This window comes from Gavia stellata, chromosome 4, assembly GCF_030936135.1.
Source record: "Gavia stellata isolate bGavSte3 chromosome 4, bGavSte3.hap2, whole genome shotgun sequence".
NCBI classification, from domain to species: domain Eukaryota; kingdom Metazoa; phylum Chordata; class Aves; order Gaviiformes; family Gaviidae; genus Gavia; species Gavia stellata.
In genome coordinates this window covers 53767721-53789070 of record NC_082597.1, presented here as the reverse complement: position 1 = coordinate 53789070, position 21350 = coordinate 53767721, and the positions used below count along the sequence as shown (strand labels likewise).

At 41.9% G+C, this 21350-nt stretch overlaps 1 protein-coding gene across 3 annotated transcripts in view; it reads right to left on the bottom strand.

The window, feature by feature from the left end:
• Nucleotides 1-5033: 5033 nt before the first annotated feature.
• The window catches only part of NR1H4 (nuclear receptor subfamily 1 group H member 4), a 35180-nt gene continuing 18863 nt past the window's right edge, over nt 5034-21350 (bottom strand). For all 3 annotated transcript variants that reach the window (XM_059817000.1, XM_059817001.1, XM_059817003.1), the window contains 6 exons: nt 20572-20705; nt 19939-20037; nt 18744-18843; nt 16744-16890; nt 6290-6403; nt 5034-5272 (listed from right to left, as the gene is read on the bottom strand). In XM_059817000.1, coding sequence (XP_059672983.1) covers nt 5034-5272; nt 6290-6403; nt 16744-16890; nt 18744-18843; nt 19939-20037; nt 20572-20705 — 833 coding nt within the window. The remainder of the gene's footprint in view (nt 5273-6289; nt 6404-16743; nt 16891-18743; nt 18844-19938; nt 20038-20571; nt 20706-21350) is intronic.

The window sequence follows — 21350 nt, the reverse complement described above, 5'->3', positions numbered from 1 at the left end:
AAAGCATGAACAAAGCAAAATATTCACGCGGCAGCTATCACAAGAATGCACAGCATCTGCAGTTTTGTGGCATGCCTAACAAAAACTAGTCTACAAAAAGGAAAAAAAAGGAAAAATTAAAAAAAAAAAAAAAGAGGAGACTGAGGATAATTGTGGCACTTGAACTTGTTTTAGAAGACCAGGTCCTTGAAGTTATTTCGTAAGCCCATATGCCAAAGGGCTCTCTAGAAAGTCAAATGGCTTCACTTATTATCAGGGCATCTGAATAATGTTTAACAAAAAACCTCTGATGATACAGACGACCCTGCATGAATTTTGAGTTGAAAAATTAATATAGTAACAATTACCCATTTTCAGATCCCAAACAGTACAGCTCTGAGATTGCAGGGAATACAAATTAATGTAGTCTTATCACTTACAGGGAGAGGCATGGGATGAGAAGACCCAGAAACCTGCCACGTTCAAGTAGCCAGCCTGCAAAGGTGCAGAAGGTACCATGGTGAGGCAAATACTGCAGTACCAGGTAGAGTCATAACCAAATCTGACTTCTTCTAAAACCATTTGGATTCCCTGCATCAAAAAGCTGTACATAATGAATGAATCAAGTATTTGGTATTGAATTCAGTCAGCTCCAGCTAGAACCATATCAGTTTCTAGGCATGCCATTTTTTTCGACTCACCTTCATTCAATAGGCATTTAGTATTCAGGGCTCACAGCTGTGAAAGAAAAGACCCCAGAATTAAAATGTACTGTATCATGTCCCATGCATAGCCTCAGGCCATGCCATTCCCATCTCCAGGACTGCTAATATCCCCAAGGTGCCTAGAAGGGCTCTCTACCTGCTTCACCCCTTAAAACCAGGGAAGCAGGAGAAACTTGCAAGTGCTTCCCAACCAGGGGGGTAACCAGCCCAGCTCCAAGCTCAGCAAATCCCCAACCCCCAGCACCACTCCCAGAAAACAACTCATTTCTACTGGCACTTCTGGTGCCAACAGGCTCCATGAAACGGGAAGAGAGGAGAAAGCCTGCCAGTACCACCTTACAGATGGATCAATACAGCGACACTAATTTACTGTGAGACAGGCAGTCAGCCCCAAACAGTATCTTGTGGAAGGTAGGAGCTGCCTTCGGCTGGCGGACTGCCAAACCTCCAATAAAGGACTAGAGCTATGGATCAACACTAGGAAAGACATGAGAAAAAAAGCTACCTGTCTTCTGACATGTGGCATAGGGAGAGGCATTTCTCAGGATACATGCATACATTTCTCAGACATACACCAGACACGACCCACACAGGACAGCCTCGCAAGACTGTAGTCTGCTTCTGCTTTCCACAGATGCCCACCACTTTGCCCCCAGGCAATCTGAGAAACAGTAAAGTCAGCAAATACTAAAGCACTTTACGCAAATACTTCAGGGTGCTAAACACGTGGTCTTAGATGCTACACAAGATAGTGTACTTACTATCAGTTGTATCAGGTTTTATAGATCATTCACTGGGGCCCAACCAGCAAGACACGCTACACTAATTACAAGCCATTCTGTAGCACAAGATGAACTGAGTTCAAGTCTCATTTTACTTGACTGCACAGTTTACAAAGAAACAACAACAAAAAAATAATCCACAACTCCACAGATACCTAAAACATAGACGAAGCAGCCATTGACCTAGCTTAAGTGGAACCTAAAGGGATTCACAGACTCATTAAAAAAACCTTCAGAAACACTTTTACATCTTCACCCTCTATTTAAGATATATCACACATCATCTTCTCTTCCATCAACACCCAAAGATAGTCACAACAGACTAACCCAAAGCAGCTGGAACCTGTAGATTAGTCTTGACAGTACCTACTGAAACCTATGTTTTTAAACACTCTGAAATGAAAGAAGCTGTCAAGTCAGTATCTGTTGAAACCTACTACAGGATATCCACGGGGTTTTTTTGGTACACATATCCTTACATGCAGCAGAAAAGAGGTAGGCGCAACAAGAGACATCCATGGAGTGCTACTCTTTCCATCACTACAGCAATTACAGAGCCCTTTTGTTACATTACTGAGTCAGCAGGAGCTCCGCTTCCCTGGGGAGGCCTCAGAGGCACGAAAGAGAAAGAACCAGACTAGTCAGTCCAAGGTGAAGGGCTTTAAGGTGGCAACCAGCTCCTTACATTAAGGCACACTGACTGCTCTCCTTGGGGACTGCCGTTCCACACTTTCAGTGACAGCGCACACAGCATGTGGCGGCAAGCTTGCGCTCCCCTTCCAAAGAGCAGCAAAGGCCCTGGATTCACCTGTCAGGGCAGAGAAACCAGGGAGAGAAATCAGGGAGGAGCACTTCATCTCAACAGCTGGCATCTCTGCAGAAGACATGCAGACGGCTCCTTTACCACAGAAGCATCCGGTTTGGGGAGAGGCTGGTTAACAAAAGACGTGCTACCCCTGCCGCTCACGTTCGCAAACTCTTCCCTCCCTCCTGTTTCCACCCCGCAGTTCTTCCAGCAAAGCAACACTGAGGGGAACACCACTTGATGTCCAAGAAGCAGGCTGCTGGCTGGCCATAGTCAGGAGGATTTTATTATGACTTGAACATAAAATCCTGTCTTATTATGGAAGAACCACCCAGTATGTTTAGAATTATAAACACATAGGCCAGCTATGCCTTATAGGTCCTAAAGGTATACATGTACTTTTTCTCATACCTTGATCTGATACTATGCCAAAGGTGACATGCAGCATCCCCGGAACACAGCCAGCTTTGGGGCAAAGAAAGGAGCCACATATTTTTCAGCTTACTACGCAATATGAATGATTTTATCCAAGAGCACTAGGGCAAATTTCCTGCAAAAAACAGCACCGCATCCTCAAACGCTTGCGTGAGGCACAGGAGAGACTGTTTTGAAGGGTGTTATGCAAAAACTCTCCCCTCTGCCTTCCCCAGGGTAAGTTTCACGGCACTTCACTTCCAACATCGATGCCAGTGAGGCTAACTGGGCCCGATGGGAGCTGCTGCCGCTGGAAGTGTGACCGAGCCGATCCCGGTAACAAGCTTAGCTCAGTACCGGGTCTGTCAATACCCTGTCTGCACGGGGCTCCCCGCGACGTGCCATGCTCAACACGTTTTACAGCGCTGCCCCTATAGACAGGCGTAACTGACTGAGTGCCACCACACCGCAGCTGTGCGCCCGATGCACCGCCGCAAGCGGGACCCTGCAGCAGCGCCCCGGTCCGCACGCGAGCCCGGGCTCGCCGCCGCCGCTCGGGCGCCCCTCACCTTCCCCGCGGGCCGGGTCCGGGGTACCACCACCCCCCCGGCCACACCCTGGTGCGGGGGGAAGCTGGGAGCTGCATGCTGCTGATGCTGATGCTGCTGGTGGTGGTGCTGCCACTCCCCAACCCGCGGTACTCACCCGCAGCTGCCGCCCCGCCGCGCTGCGCCGCGCTCGCCCCGCGCCGTGCCGTGCATCAGGGCGCCCCCGCCCGCCCCGCGCCGGCCGCTCCGTTCGAAAGGGCCAATCAGCGCCCGCGGGGCGGGACCGGGCCCGCCGCACCTGGCCCGGGGCCGCAGCGCCGCGCGGCTTTCAGCGCCCGGGGCGGTTGCTGGCGCCTGCCGCGCTTCTGCCGCCCTCTCTCCCCCCTCTCTCCCGCGCCCGACCGCCGCAGCGCCTTGCGGCTCTCCGCTGTACCCTGCCGCTTTGGGTGAGGGCGCTGCGTAGCGGAGCCGCCCCTCCGGCCTCCCCCGAGCACGCGGCCTTTGAGGAGGTGCGGGGCGCAGGGTCACGGCCCCGCTGGCAGCCGACCCCTCCCCGTCAGGCCCCCATGGAGGCCAGCTCAGGCCGCAGTGTCCCAGCCGCTGCGGCGGCACGGCCAGAGACCTGCTCGCTCGGCCGCTGCGGCAGATGGCCCTCCTGCCCGCGCGCCGCTTCGGCTGACATGAAAGCAGGGGCCTCAACGTCCCCTCCTGGTGTCACCAAGTGCGTTTGAAAGCGGCCCTGCTTCCCTGGGGCAGCGGTGGCAGGTTCCGTCGTCGGCGGTGGGAGCAGGGTGCCGCGTGCACGGCAGTCGGGAAGCCCCTGCGTGAAGGCCTTTTTGCAGCGGGCAAAGAGCTGTTTCTGCGCCCGACGCATTTCTCCTTTCTCGCGCTGCCAGCAGTGCCGGGCCGCGGTTTGGAGGACAGCATGGTCGGCACGCGGCTGTCCCAGCTGTCCCATTTCACGATGCTCGGAGCAGACCCGGGCACAAGGAATCCACCCACCCTGCCCACAGCCCCTCTTGGCGTCACGGAGCCTGCACCGCCTCGCACCCCGTTCAAACATGCTTACCTGTGTCGGGGATGTTGCTGATGGTGTTTTTCAGAGCCGCTAAGCACCAGCAATCAAAAGTTGTCAAGTAAAACAACCTGTGATGCACTTTCACAAAGTATAGATACCGTATGATTTTTACTTTGAAATAATAATGCAAATGAAGTTACATGTTTATATCATGAAAAGGGGTTTTTTTGTGTGTGTGGCTTTTCTCTATTATATCACTTTTCACCTTCTGAAGAAAAAAGAGCTCGTACATCTTATGTGAACACATTTCACAGTTGAACAGCAAATGACTGTAGCATTAATCATTTCAGCTGGTTTATTATCGTAAATATCTGGAATATATTCTTTAATGGAGACCAAGCACAAAAACACGGCAATGAAAAAATATTAATGGAAACCTGCATTTCCCCATTTGTCAAGAGGAACTGTTAACTGCAATCCGCTTAATTGCAGCAGGAATTAACAGGGTTCCTCTGAGGAGCTGGTGGACTCTTCCTGATCGGAGAATATAAATACAGAGAAAATCATGCTCACATGTGAAAATCTGATAGCTATACAGTATTCTGTGTATAGTGAACAAAATGACTTTTATGAATCCATAGCATGTTTCTATAAAAATGCAGTAATGAAAATTTAATGTTCTGTGGGATATTTTTCTATGAAAATAAGTGCTATGTGGTCCTTTAAAAAGATATTTTTCCTGAAATAAAAAAAAAGTATCAATCACTGCACATCCCAGATTTCACAGAGAAGAGGTGTGAATTTGTGATCATTGACTCTCCATGACATCAGCATCTCTGCATGATGATGGTTAAATGTCCGTAATTCTGTAAGACGGCCCAGAAGACATGCAAAGTGTTGAGGGTTATCTGGGTGGTGAAGTTTGCAGAGTTTTTGTAGAACATCCAGCATGGGTTCTTGAAGCCTTTCCACAGACTCTCTGTCCTTTATGTATTGTCGATCTGGTTATGGTTTTAAAAGAAAATAAAAGAAATCAGCAAATACATGCTCTGATACAATGTAAATATTTACAATGATAAATGAAAATCAAAATATCCAAATATTTACACTGAGCACTGATGTTCACACCTACCAAGAATATGTCTTCTCAAATTGAGAGGGAATAAAAGTGCTTTAACATGGTATTTTTGGCTGAGGGTTATCATGTAAGCTTCCCACTTCTAGCTACAGAAAACTGTCAACTCTTCCAAAAACTGAGGAGTTTTAACTCAGAAATGTTTCTCTTGGGTTGTATCATCATCTTCCAGTGCAGTTCTGCACCTGAGTACATCCTGCAATCCATTGCAACAACTGAACAGCGCAGCATAAGTTCTTGGAGACGTAGTACAACCAGGGAATTTGGCCAGCAGAGGAGAGTGTGCATACAGGTCATGAGGGAGAAATCAAGCATCTTCATCCTCAGATTAAATTTCTTTGTTAGAAAATACGTGTCTTTTTATTTTGTTCATAATGAAGTATGTGTTTGTGTATTTGGAGAGGGAGGAAAATAGGAGGATGGGTTACTGTTACTTGTTACTGTCCTTCTGCTCTTGCCAGCTGGTGTTTGTTCAATAAAGGCTGAAGACCTTCATTGCCACTCTATTCTAAGTTACAGGGTTTTCAGTTTCCTTCTAAAAAATGTGACATTCCACAATGGTCTGTAGTGATGTGCATGTAACCACATCTGGGATTTTTTGAAGGAAGAAGCCTGTCATGCTAAGCAGTGAAGAGATACCAGTAATTTTTTTTAAGCAGGGTGTTTAGGCACTTTTTTTGCTTGTATGCAAAACCAGATGGTGCAGCAGGACATTTGGAGTTTGGATTTGTGTGCTTGTTTTCTGGTTTAACAGCTGAATATACTGAATAAACAAGTTTGCTCACTTACTCTATGTAGAATGTAAGTTTTTACAAGTCTCAGGTCACACTCCTCATGCTTTCTTTCCAAAATCACTAATATTTAACTCTGGATTAGAAGTTACCTGGAGACAGGATAACTATGGCTGTGAGCAGAGCATATTCTTCCTGTGTCATCTTCAGCTCTCCAATGCTTTTATAAAAATTAAACATGGGAGTTATGAATTCGTCTGAGATACCTGTGAGAGAAAAAAAGTTGTAATATTTTTTAGTTATTGAAATAATCTGGTTTATTGCCACAGAGCAGTTATCTAGTATTTGAAGCCTTGACTGTCTTGGTGGGAGAAATTTACTACACAAATCAGGCCTGATGCAAGACAATTAGTTACAAAAGTGCAAGCACATCCTTGTTTTCCAGATGAGAGTAGAAACAGGCAAGCATGGGCAATTTCTTTTCAGATGGTTTCAAAGTCTGTCTTTCAAGCAGTTCCTTTTACTCTACAGGTTTGTCCGTCTAGCTTTTCAGGACAAGTCTCATACATGTTTTTCTCACTGTCTGCTGACATTGTAACTGTCTTCTGTTTCCAGTATGCACAGTTTGCGAAACAGTCCCCATGTTCCCTATCTTTACATTACTTATATGGAAACCTCTTAGGGTGTATGGTTTAATTCTGGCCCAACTCTATAGCTAACTGCCTTGGGCAGTTGCTTCAGTTGCCTTCATAAAGAGTGTTAATTGCTCCTTTTATGTAGCCTGAAACTTTAGCTAGGTCTAGGATTACCTGTAGTCCAAGATCAACTTGCTTGCAACTACTACTACTACCTTAAAGCATAAATTAGTGTATTATAAAGTACAGATCCATAAATAATTAAAATCCAGACCAGTTTAAGGATGGGATCATGCAATTCTCTTGCCATTAGCGAAACCCTTTGGGGTTACTGAACTGGGGCATGCCGACTGGGCTTCCTCTTACTGACTCTGTCATCAGGTCACAATGTTCTTACTTAGCCTTAAATTACAGATGTACTCCATTCTGCTTTTTGGTGTAAAAGAGAAGTAGGTCCTGTGACATCAATTTTTATTTTTTTTTTAAACTGGTGTGTGGGAGTCACTCAGAGCAGCCACTAGACTGCTGACAATGGCTGCTTGCAACTCTGAAGCTGCTGCACCAACAAGGTGTAGACATCCAAACCAGTGGTGCTGCAGCAAGAAGTCTTTTGGTCTTTGGCTGAAAGGATGGCAACAGATGAGGGCCATAGAATTTCGTGTCATTTTACTCTTAATTTTGAGCTGTTCTGGGAGAAGACTTTATAACTTGGTGTGGAAACCGCATGAAATAATGTGGTTTTGAGTGTTGTATACAACACGAAGCTGAAGTCTAGGACTGGTGAGGTTTGGAGTGCCTCCAATAGGGGAAATTCAAAATGAAACTCAGCAGGTGGAACTCAAAGAACGGAAACATGAAGTCGCTTGACTTAACTACAGAACAGTCACATTTTGCTATGACAGTGAGAACTTACTTCAATCAGTGGAATAGTTATGTGTCTCAACAGAGTGAAAGTATGGTCTTGCAGGGTGTGGCTTATTTTGTGGCTGAATGATGTGTTTAAACATGTGACACGAGCAACCTATGTTCGCTTCAGATTACAAGCTACAAATCTTGGTTTTGTAACAAGTTCAACACTATTGAGCAGAGTCAATTAAGCAGACATGTATGATGCAGGTCAGCTCATCCTGTGGCAGTTAGTAACACAGCTGGAGCTTATACAGAGCAAACAATAGTCATAGCATCTAATGTTCTGTGAGGTTTATGTCGTTAGCCATCAGCGTTAACTGTTTAAAATTTTGAACACTTCTTATTGCTAACTTTTGGGGAACCGCCTGTCTCTCTACTGGGCAGTTTTAAATGTCAAAGTTCCTTACAATACGACATATATAAGGAACACATACGACACACTGAAGTCTTAAAGTTCATGTGAATCTAGAAACAGGGGAAAAAATAAGTCTAGCTGAGCCCTAAAGCAGAGCAAATGAATTCCTTTCGTGGAAGTGAATAGCTCAGCAATGACATGAGAAAAATCCAAGACAAACTGGATATTTTTAGAAGTCTCTGTGCAAGGTATTGCGCCGCTGGGCACGATCGTCTTGGCTGCAGACAGGAAATGGGAGGAAGTGGGCTGTGACTAAGACTCCTGTCATTTGTTTCTCATATTCATAATTTTTCTTTCTTTTTTTTTTTTTTTTTTGGTCACGCTAGTTTTCAGCTGGATGAATTCATTGTTTTGCTGACCACAAAGCTCCTCAAGTCCTGCTGTCAATATAGCAGAAGTGGCATGAAAATGATGCCAGCGAACAGGGTGTGGAATAACTAACTCAGGTCCTCGTTGTGCCAGGCGCTGTATGAGCATGCAGTAAAACAATCCTTGCCCCAGAAAGCTTATAATCTAACATTAAGAAACTAAAGCATGGGTGGGTGAAGCAAAAAATGAGTACAGATATTGAAGCAAATGAAATTATGGCAGAGAGCTTCTCCGCACTACTGTACTCCAAACAGAGAAATAAAACGAGAAGAGGTGAAAGGGAGTAAGAAGCAATGTTTCAGCAATGCAGCTGATTTACTGCTTTGACTAAAGAGAACAGAACTTTGAAATATTTAAATACATGTATGTCACAAGGCAATTACAAATGAAACCATGCAAAATAACCAATTTTGAGACTAGGATAATAGAATTGTTTCATCGTTACAAGTTTTGCCCTCATCCCATCTGTCCTGGAGTTTCCCTGTTATTTCATCATCCTGTATGCACGTTACACAAACCGCTGTTCCATCACAAGGGGGGGCTGTTTTCTAACGTGACTGAAAACGCTTCAGTTTGGATTTAATAAGCTCCACCAGAAAGCAAAAAAGCAGGAAACAGATGTTTATAGTTCTTGCTTTTTTTCGTTATCTACTGTACAAGATGTTGTCACGTCAATTCAGGTTATTAGAAAAAGAATTAAAGGCCATTTGGTGCTCGTAACTGGGAAGGCTAGAGGAGAAATGAATTATATGACTTTTCAAATGTCATTGTTACAAATCATACTACAAAAGTGAAAAAAATCAAATAGATAAAGTTATATTTCTGGCCTCATTGAGAACAGAAAAGTTAGCTCCATCTAACCCTCTTTATTTAGATCAGACAAGAGCACTGCACGGTACTATGTCAGATAGGCAGAGATTCCTGGGCAGTGTTAGTGGTGCCTCCTTCTTAACTTTTTTGAAAAAGGTTTCAAAAACTTTGTTTCATGCAGCATTATGGCAATAACAAGCTGCCCCTCCTTCGTGTTGCATTGTGCATTGTTCTGAATTACACAGATTTCTACCTAACCACCAGCCCAACTCTATCATCTGCAGAAGATACTGCAATGCATTTAGTTGATTTCTCTATGTTAATGTGCGACTGGCTGTAAGGCCCAGGCTAATCAATGGGAAATGCTGGCTTTACTGAGTACGGCCTTGCAGCATTAGGCTGGAGCAGATTTAAATCCATGAGCTTTATTCATTCAGCACCCCTTACTTCTTGCACAATTTTATTCATACCTGTAGCCTAAGACACAGCATTGTTTTAGACCTTGCCTTTTTTAGGGTTTTGTTCCTATGATTTCTCTCTGAAAGTAAGATGACTGTTGCTTTTGTAAGGTTTGCAGTTTCAGGCCATAAATAATTATCTGATTAACATAATCCTGGAAAAGATGTTTTTACTGTGATATCGAGTCAGTATTGCCAGCTTTTTGAGACTAGTATTCTCTCTTCTATTTTGGCTGTTCAGTAAAATTGAATAGATTAATCTATTGCAAGAGGAAAGCTTGAGAATATGTACTAATTAACAGTAACTAGCATTGTGTGATTAATATGGATAAAGAGATCTTTTTTTTCCTTGATAAATATGGAGGTGCAGTGGAAATTAAACTAACAGTATATTAGTAGCTGTTTTATGAAAATAATATGTATTAATTACTCCCAAAATTATATCTTATCTTTCACAGTGTTTCATCTAGTGGAACTGTTTTCCATGATGCTTCGAAGCTCTGCCTTCTAACCTGTTCAAATGCATCAGTGGCCCTTTAAAGACTGACCAAATTCACCCTATTGATGCTGGGATCCAAAAAGGGGAAAATCTAGCCAGTAGAGAAGATACACCAGAAGATACATGTACCTGTGTCCTCTCCTCTATCATCTCCTTGTGACTTAAGTGAGACGTTAGCATATGCCAAGGAGAAATGAGGGTAGCAAAAACACCTCGTCTCAAAATCAATTGATAGGACCACTGTGAAGCCATCATTGCAAACAAAGAAACCTTAGTTAAAAAAAACCCAAACCAAAACAAACTGCAAGGAGTATGCAAATACCATCCTTTGACAGTGACCTGAGTGCCTGCAGTCAGGAGGGAAGTGCGGTCTGGCACATAGCAGCATGTCCACTGCCTTGAGCTAGTCTTCATAGGTTGAGTCTATTTAAGTAAGTTTTTAGACTGGAGAAGCACACTTATGCAGAAGAAAAGAGATTGGGTCCTCTGAGATCTGTTTGTGTTTTCATGGGTATAAATTAACTCTGTAGATATGATTTAAACACTTCTGTCAATTTGATTTGTAATTCAGGAACATGGCACTGGCTAACTCGATGAGATAGATTCTGCAGTACCGCATATGAACAGAAAAGCTCTTTCCTATACTCTGTAATTTGAAGTGGTCTTAATTGCTAAATGTTTTGGGCAGTGTGCCAGTTTTGGGTCGAGTCACAGGATACTAAGTGTCTCCTTCTGTGTGGATGCACATGGCCATTTGGAAGGTTAGACACCTATGATTTGCAGGTATGTGTAGAAACAAGAGGCTAGATGCTGGCCAGGTTCCTCTCTCTTAGATTATTCGGACTCAGCAGTAAAGATCATTTAATTCTGTTTCTCTGCACAAACCCCAGCACAATGGGGTTTTGAAGCACTAACATTACTCAGTACTAATAATCAAATAATAAAAGCCAAAGGCAGCAGAAGTGATTAGGCATCCATTGTTCCGGTGCCAAATTCTGCCTTTGGTTGCAGGAGTCTCTTGTCCAAATCAATGGGAACTTTGTATCCCACATTCAAGGGAAAAGGTGGCCTCTTGCCAATGCTTTGAAATTGTGGCTATTTATTTTTTTCCTTGGATCTCACTGTACTTCAGCACCTGTAACCCATCCAGGAAGACAACGGTATATTTCACAATGTCAGGTGTCCTGCTGCCAAATGAAAATTTGGGTCCAGATTCTTCTGTTTCTATCCATATCAGATAGTATCTTATTCCCTGATACTGAAATTAGTAGAACTGCCCTGTAGAATAAATGATGAAATAAAAATCTGTGGCTCTTAATGACTGCTGAAAGCAGGTGTCCGTAGGAAAACAAGCTATAAATGCTCACTGAGAAAACATCCAGTATCTCACCACTGTTTTTTAAAAATATTGTGCTGCACAATAATGGGGACAATTTGATTTCGAAATAACAGAAAGAAACTAAGCATTAAATTACTGGGATGTCAGCCTTTCACAGAATGAGTCAATCAGTCACAATGTGGTGTATGCATAGTGAAGCATCAAATAAGATGAGTAAATGGCACAAGCTCTCATTAACATTAAATAAAATGTCTGTATTTCTCATTAAGTCTCAGTATTAGAGTGAGTAGGAGAGGATTTCAGTCTCAGGAGCAGCTAATGAAAGAATTTCCATAACACCTTATGGAGAAAGACCATAAGGGCACAAACAAAGGCAGTCACTGAAATGCACCAGGACTTGAGCAATATGCTCAGGCTAAGAAATAAAAATTCACCTCATCAGCATGAGAATAAAAACGAAAGCTGCTAATGCTCAAAGGTCATCACCACCAGATCTCTGGCTTCTTTATCAGAAAAAAAAAAATAAAATCCATTCCATACAATCAGACTGGGGAAGGCATAAATATTAATAGGTGAGAGCAGCTCCCAAGTGGACGTGGTGGCAGGTGACAGATGTCTGGACAGCTTGTGACTTTTAGGCAGGATCCCCACCCCCAATTTTATGGATACAGACATCAAGGCTTGACAATAGGACTTATGTGACATTCAGACATTTGTCTGCACCTAAAATTATGTGGACAGAAGTTCTGACTAACAGCAATAATTTATGGCTGATGGCCTGACAGTGTTTAGGACCTCACTAGGAGCCATGAATAATCCTGATGCTGCTTCTTCATTCATTACCTATAAATTTAATTTCTAAACTCTCACTCAACTATCACTGCATTTCCTCTGCTGCTCTCTATTGTCTTTGCAGGGTGTTTCAGTTTGCTGCATTTAGTCTTTTTCTTCAGTAAGATGTATGTAAAAAAAAAGTCCCTATCTCCAAATTTATGTGTAATTCTCTTGGGTTTTCTTCTTTGACTTGGGTTTAATATCTTCCGGTCAGTCTTATCTCTTGTACCCGCCTATAACATGATAATGGCCAGCTGCAGCTTTTAGTAGCATTTGTCCTTACTGGTTAAGGCTGGAAGGGGCTGCTTAAGTTTCTACCCTAATACCACATTTGGTACAGGCTATTATTCAACCTAGAGCCCTGGTGCTGAGTCCTGTTACATGCAGGGGTGTGAACTGCATATTTAATATTTTTGAAAGCTGTATGTGTAAGCAATGATAACAGAAGAATTTGGATGCCTTTCTTTCATTTGGTTTAAACTCAGGACTCCTGAAAATGACCAGGATTTAAACCACAAAAATAAGTTGTTTCAGTAACAGATATTTTTAAAAATTTAAAATTATTCAATTTGCCTAAATGTGTAATTCTGGAATTCATCCTAAACTAAGACAAAATGTGCAGAAATATTGCACCAATGCAGGATCTTAAAGTCAAAACTCTGGTAGTTTGTGTGACAATGAACAGGATTCCTATGAAAATTCAGTGAACACTAAGAAATACACTTGGGAAGCATGAGAGGGTCAAACCTACCTAATAAAAATAATTCCTTTTATAAACCAATCTGCTTGCATTTTTGGTGCAAAGGAAGCAATACCACTAACTGACAGGCAGTTACCAGTACTGAAAACACAGGCAGAGGGGCATTTAAAAACACATTTAAGCCTTTTCATGCATGGCACATTGCCAGGTTGGCAGATAGGCTCTAGCATGCAGCAATGTCAGTCCAAAATGAGAGAGTCTGGAAATTTTGAGTGAATTCTGGGTCTGTGCAGCAGCACTAACAGTTCTATAGCATTGGTAGCAGCAATTAAGTTAGCACTGCTACAAATGCAAAGATTTACAAGCTGCTTTTGTTGTTTACTGTCACAGCCCCACTAAGTGCAGCCAAGGAAAATGCGCTTAAGTAGGTTTGAATTTGCACAGAGTGGAGAAATAAAAGACATGGAAAAGGGTATTTTGTCCTGTATTCTGGCTATTAATGGAAGGAAAGAATGGAAGGAAAGCAAGTATGCTGGATAATACATTATTCTCCTGTAATATAGGGAAGGAGCAATTCTAGCAGCAGTATTTCCTCTTATGTCCCCAACTTGATCCTGGCTTGAGGGAAAATATTTTTGAGAGCCTTTTTCAAGACCAATAAGATAGGTATGTGTGTATATATATTTATATACACACACACACACAAAAAAAACATTATCATGTTTCATTTCTTGCAAACTATTCAGCCCATGTTTTGTTCTGATCCAGAACTCATTTTTAATTTACCTTGGTCTTTTTTTTCCCTCAGAAAAAAGAATTGCAGGAAATCTTCCTTTGGAATAAATAATACTACATTTGAAATCATTACTTGTCTTGAAACTTGACACAAAATGTTATTTTTTAAATCTATTTCATAACAGGTAAATAATATTACTGCAGGATACAATATTCCAGGAAGTCATGTTATAGTACGAAATACTATCTTTAAGTCTAGTACTAGCTTGCAAAAAATGATATTGCATCTCATCTGGACTCAATAGTTGCAGAGAGTTAACAGGGTATTGTATTGGGTTTGTGTGGTAAGGTTTTGGTAGAGGGGAGGCTACAGGGGTGGCTTCTGTGAGAAGCTGCTAGAAGCTTCCCCTATGTCAGATAGAGCCAATGCCAGCCAGCTCCAAGACGGACCCGCCGCTGGGTAAGGCTGAGCCCATCAGCAACGGTGGTAGCGCCTCTGTGATAACACATTTAAGAAGGGGAAAAAACTGCTTGGCAATGGCAGCCAGAGAGAGGAGTGAGAATATGTGAGAGAAACAACTCTGCAGACACCAAGATCAGTGAAGAAGGAGGGGGAGGAGGTGCTCCAGGCATCGGAGCAGAGATTCCCCTGCAGCCTGTGGTGAAGACCATGGTGAGGCAGGCTGTGCCCCCGCAGCCCATGGAGGTCCACAGTGGAGCAGATATCCACCTGCAGCCCGTGGACAACCCCACACCAGAGCAGGTGGATGCCCGAAGGAGGCTGTGACCCTGTGGGAAGCCCACACTGGAACACACTCCTGACAGGACCTGTGGACCCATGGAAAGAGGAGCCCACGCTGGAGCAGGTTTGCTGGCAGGACTTGTGACCCCACAGTGGACCCATAGTGGAGCAGTCTGTTCCTGAAGGACTGCACCCCGTGGAAAGGAGCCATGCTGGAGCAGTTCATGAAGAACTGTAGCCCATGGGAAGGACTCATGTTGAAGAAGTTCATGGAGAACTGTCTTCCGTGGGAAGGATCCCACGCTGGAGCAGGGGAGGTGTGTGAGGACGAAGGAGCGGCAGAAACAAGGTGTGATGAACTGACCACAACCCCCATTCCCCGTCCCCGTTTGCCACTTGGGGGCAGGAGGTAGAGAAAATCAGGAGTGAAGTTGAGCTTGGGAAGAAGGGAAGGGTGGGGAGAAGGTGTTTTTAAGATTTGGTTTTATTTCTCATTATCCTACTCTGATTTTGATTGGTAATAAATTAAACTCATTTCCCCAAGTTGAATCTGTTTTGCCCATGACAGTAATGGTGAGTGATCTCCCTGTCCTTATCTCACCCCATGAGCCTTTTCATTATTTTTTCTCTTTCCTGTCCAGCTGAGGGAGGGGAGTGATAGAGTGGCTTTGGTGGGCACCTGGCATCTAGCCAGGGTCAACCCACCACAGGTATTTTAAAAAGATGAGTAAGAAAAAAAGTATTGGTATGACATAACAGATTATGTAATGTTCTGGATCAAAGTATTTCCTGCTTCTGCTTTTTATGAGCAGTTGACACCTTGAACAAGAAGGTTGATACTGACTGTATAGATTAGAGGAGCAGAAGCTTTCAGTAGTCATGTATTCATATGGGTTAATTTCTCTAAGACCTATTTTAATCAAAAAAATACATTATATTCTAGTAGAAAAATCTTCTAATGAAGACATTTGGATCCATGACAACTCATTACAGTTCCCAGGAAATGTCTCTGGCGTTCTTGGCATACTTCTCTGCCTGCAGGACCTGGACCAGCAGCCATCCATATCACTCTCAAAGTCACCATTTCCAGTCCGTCAAACAATAGCCTCTTATAATAAATCAACATGAAAGAAATATAAAAAAATACAGAATATAAACCTAGAATTGAGTGTGCTAAGCCAAACTAAATACATACCTTCAGCAAGTGAGTTATTCTCATGTTTCCTAACTTCTTTTCAGTGTTTCAAATATTTAAGTATTCGCCTGATTTTGCATAGGACCTTCACATTGTTGATTTTAAGAGTTTCAGAACTGAGTTCAAGCCCATTTCTATGACTAGTATTGAGGTTAAATGTTATCCTATCTCTTCTCCTTCTGACCATTAAAAAGAAAGGCCAGAAGCCAGAGTCAAAGCACTCTCTCCGACTATAGACAGACTCTTTGATTCAGAATTTTGAAGGATAGATAGCTGAGGGGTGGTGAATTTGCTGGTCAATACAGAAAAGGGCAAAAAATTCAGTATTGCATCAGTGGAGCACAAATAATACATAACAATGCAAAACACGACTTTTCATGCTTTAAGGAATAAACAATATCCAGCCCTGTTTGGCTTTTCATAATTGGACCCAGTAGAATTTGTCAAAGCCACTGAGCCTTTGATGGACCTTAAGAAACAGAAAACATACTGAGAACATGCCATGTTTGTAATTTTTCTATGCACCTTGTGCAGTGTGATTCAATTTTACCAAATTGACCCTAAGAATGTGTTTCCCTACAGTCATCTCCAGTAACATCATAACATCTTTTTTTTCTTTCTTTCTCATAATGATTGCATTTGAAAGCATAAATATTGATATTTTATATGGATAATTTGAAATGCAGTACTTCATTGTTCTTTAATGCTTATAATTTGAGACTTGTACTGGGTTTGTTTGATACAGCATCATTCAAAATACTTGCAATGTATTTCTAAATAAACATTTACCTTATGACCTTTAGACTCAAGGCTGAGTTAGCTGTGTTCTAGTTAATATAAAGAACAACATTCAGATAAACCTGTTTCAATGCTAATAAACAATTTTACTAGCTTTTCAAGGGCAAAATACTGACACAGAATTGTAATGGTGTGGTTTGTTCTTTCCTCATTAGACAAGATACTTACCACTATTGCGAATTCTTTCTTCTAAAAGGACAGTATGTCCTGTAGGAAGTTTCCTACTGAAGATCTCAGCTGAACGGAGGAACATGGCTTCTACTGCTGAGCCCTTCAGCAAAGCAATCTGATCTTCATGATCAAGGGTTTGGAAGCCTGGAGAGATGTTAGAGATAAGCAAGGCAGCAACAGAAAAGTCCCCGCTACTTTCTGTCTTGAAGTTCTTGTACGTGAGGTGCTACACATCTGCGTAACCTTGTTCTTGATGTCGATAGAGTTGCCAAGTGCTGCAGAAATTGAAACCCAGATTCCAGGAGATGGCACAGATTTGATTCTTACCAAAGTCTGAGAATTAGACTTGAGTTTCAGTGTTCATGGTACATTAAGAGGAACATGATAAGCAAAATTTAGTGGTGTAGCACAACCAATAGTGGAGATTTTGTCTAGCCTTATGGCTCTGGCTAACACCTTCTGCCATATTTCCACCAGAGCTCTCTATATGACTCTCCTTCTGCCATGGTGCTTTCAGCTCTTTCTGTGCTCTGATGGCAAAAATCTGCATGTGAAGCATCTAACTTTGAATATTTCACCTTGCATTTGGACTAAGATACAATTTAACATAGAGGCTTCTTGCTGTGTTTTAAATATGTGTTTCTCTTTTTGGAAGGGAAGGACTCTAAAACCCACTGAAGAAATCAGAAGGAATTTGGTAATTTGTGTGAATATAGAGCTGCTCCTCTGAAGAACAGGGAGCTGGAGATCATGGGAAACTCTCCTCATACTTGCCAATGCAGGTACCCACCTTATTCCCACCCCCTGATTCTGTGGGGAAGCACAGAAAAAGATGTAGAGACTGAAACAAAAAGGTGATAAATCCTGCCAGATGTACTCTAAGTCAACACTGAAAATAGTGGATTATTCAATTACAGAGCTCCTCCCTTTGTCTTTCTCAACATAAGCTGAACAGCAGGACCTGCATCTTTTTCTGTACTTCTGACTTTAAGACTCCTTTGCCTTTTCCTTAGCATAAGACCACTTGGATTGCAGCAGTCTGATAGGGGTTTTTTTGCCTCTTATGAAATAACCATCAAGTTTCTAGCTCATAGCTTCACTCCCTGTTAGGTGAGGATATGCATGCATAACCTTGTGCTTGAGTAGTGATTGCGTTCAGCCAGAGTGGCACGTAGCAAATTAAATTCTTTCTTTTGTTCCATTATAGAGCAGTGTTAGCATCTTTCCACTGACATTGCTGCACCCCTTTGCTTCATTTGTGCTCCGTTCACTTCCTGCGAGCCACTATCCCAGTTAGTATAAAAAAATATAGTTACAACTGCAGTGCTAGGCTTTGAAGCAAGCATGTAACACACAGAGAAATGTTCAATATCATGGGAATACCAGGAAAATAATATTTTCATGCAGCTAAGCATTACTTGTCTTACAAGGAACCTGTACCATGCCCAGTGTTCACTCTTGAGATAACATCAACTTGGGAGTTAAAAAATATACTAATGATAAAGTCAGGTTTTCAGTCCTTGTCCATAACACACCCTGCAAGGACCATAACAATTGGTGCCACCAATTAGGGAAAGTTCTTGTTTAGGACTCACAATTCAGTGGATGCCGTGACCTAGATGCTTTGATAGAAAGGCAGCAAAGCCAGTGAAGCAGAGTCTGGCAAGTGTTGGTGGTAATTTAGAGGCAGACTTTTTGGCATTGCAGTGATATGTGGAAATAAAATCTCTCTAGAGACACAACCCCTTCTGTGAGCATTTCATTTGTCAATAGGTAAAGAGTGCTACATCTCAGAGTGGCAGAATTTGAATTATTCAACGTACATTCCTCAGAGCACAAAGCTCCTTTTCTTTAGACAGTATCTGAAGAATGCGTATGTGTCAGAGGAGGAGGCATTTTTATATAGTCTTCAAAATATACACAACAATCATCAAATGGCAACTAAAAGGCATGTAAGCTTTGCAATAACAAAATTTGCCCCAACACACTGGATATACCTGGTAGTTTTTTAGTGAATTCCACAAGAACCTGCACATGACTGGTAGCCATTTCTGTTAAAATCAGAAAATTTCCTTCAGCACTGAATTCCTCGTGTAACTGTTAAAAATCAAACCAAACAAAATCTGTTAATATGCATTGTCACTTCAGATTTAAGAGCATAAATACAAGAATTATTAGACTGGATCAGGCAAGAGGTCCATCTAACCTTGTAATTTGTCTCCAATGATTGTCAAAAACAGGTATTTTGGAAAACGATGTAAGAAGTGAAAGAAGTAGACAGTGTCCTATCCTCTGGAATATCTGTCTCACTTTCAGTGTCATGGCTAGCAGTCAACGATTTAGGCACTTCCTGAGCTAGAAGTTATATGTGTACCATAATATTTAACCAAAAGCCTTGTTATCCATGAATTTGTCTATTTCTTTTTGTTTAATATATTTTTGGTTTTGACCTCCTTAACCTCCCATGGAAATAAGTTCCACAAGTTAGTTATGGGTTACTCAACCATCCCCCTGCAAGTGTCTTCCTTTTAGTTTTCAAAGTTGATGACTTACTTAGGAAATAATTTTCTACAGTCATTTTGGTTTTGATTTTTTTTTTTAAGAGTGAACATGACAGCTTTGTAAAAAAAAAAAATCTCTTTTAAACCCTTTTTTCCTCTTCTCCCTGTTTCACAACCTTTTTCCATCCTACCATGAAAACTGGGAGCTCTTAAAGGGAAAATGGAATTTCTAGATGGTAGAGAGGAAAAGGAAAGAAGAAGGGATGAAACAAAAATCCAAACCTGGAAAATGTTGGGAATTTGGGTTCAAAAAAATGAAATATTTTCAAGCTTCCAGGCTGGTATCTTTCTATAAAGGAAGCTTGGCTTCAAGTCAAACTCAAATCACTGCCTATACTGACAATGCAAAAAACGAAACTCCAATCAACAAAGGTTAGTTTTGAGCATAAAAGTGTATTTCCAGAGTTGAAAGCTTTTTCTTAGCATTTAAGTTTGATAAACCAAGATGTGGTCTAACTGTTGACTGAATGGGAGAGCTTCTACCCCCCTTGCAGCATGTTTTAACTGTAAGCTTTTACCCATAGTTTGCTCTACTACTTACTACACCTACTTATGCCGAGTACAAATATTTTCTGCTGTGTAATCCTCAGCTTCATCATCCACGTCTCAAAAAAGTCATCAATGTACTTACTAGTTTTTTTGACACCTCCTGTGGTATTTGTTGTTTACTGTATGAATCCATGATGTAATCAAGAAGGTTCTGCTGTTCTGGGGTAAATTCTATTTTCTCCTATACTGGCAAAAAAAAAAAAAAAAAAAAGCCCATCATGAAATGCAGTCATAGAAATGATCTAGCATCTCTTGCTTTTGGCAAAAGCTGTATATATATTTCTCACACTTGGAGACAAAGCAAACAAGAGACTTGCTTGTTGCTGAGATTTCCATAGAAGCGTACAGAAGAGAAGTGTATAATGCTTCTAAACTGCATAAGCTTGCGTGGTTTATTATTAGAAATAAGGAAATGTTTGGCAAATAACTAGGCATGCTTAAACTTTAATACCACACCTCACCATATGTAATATATAACTGACATATGTATCACAGAAAAAATGCTTTATGGATTTTATGGATGCTTTACTGAGTTTTGATTCAAAATATCAGAACTACTTCTATATTCAAAGTATTTCCTTGACTTGCTGGGAGATGGAGTTTTAATTAATACAGACAGCTCCAGGAGTTTGAAAATACACTGTATTCACTGTACTAGCCACATTTAGCTCAAACTTCACCACTACTGTACAAAGCATTACAAGAATTGTATTACCCTATATATTTTAGTTGTAGATGTCACTTGTTTCATGTCATGGCCTTCGTTATCTTCATTGACTGTCTGATCTGGGGGCTGTTTCACATTTTTCCGTAGCCTTTTTGACTTGCATTGTATTTCTGTTAACAGACCTAGAACATGCAATACAACAGATAGATAGCAATTGGATTTATATATGCTTCAGGTACTGAATAGGTACATAAATATGCCATGAATGCCCTTTACACTAACAAACCCACTTACCTGTGCAAATCATTTCCTGAACATGTCATTATCTTTGGATGTAAGTCTAATGAAACATACTAAGTACACACTAATGAGTAGTCTAGCCCAGCAGGAGTCCATCTGCAGAGCAAAATGGTTCTGGTGACCCAGCATCCACACAGTGTGCATGTCAGGGGTCTTGCTTTGGACTAGCTCTAATCTGGTCTTACAGACAGAAAACCCATTAGCGAAGGGAGTGCGCTGAAGTGTGTCTTTAGTTTAGTTTCATCCAAAATAAAACCCCTTCATGTGCTCCAAGACCTGAATCAAAGCGCAATAAATGGGTTCAATTGGAAGACTGTCATCAAAAGTGTGCTCCTCATCCCACCCAAAACAAGTAATTGAGGTGCAGCTGTTCTTTTACAAAGAGCGGTAAATGTTTTCAATAATCTTTAGGCAGTATTGTGGCTGTAGTGCAGAATCTTCACACAGAAAGCCCTCTCAGAAGGGGGGACTCAAGGGCTTTAGCCATTACAGTGTCACTATACAGATAGACCAACAGCTGAAAATGC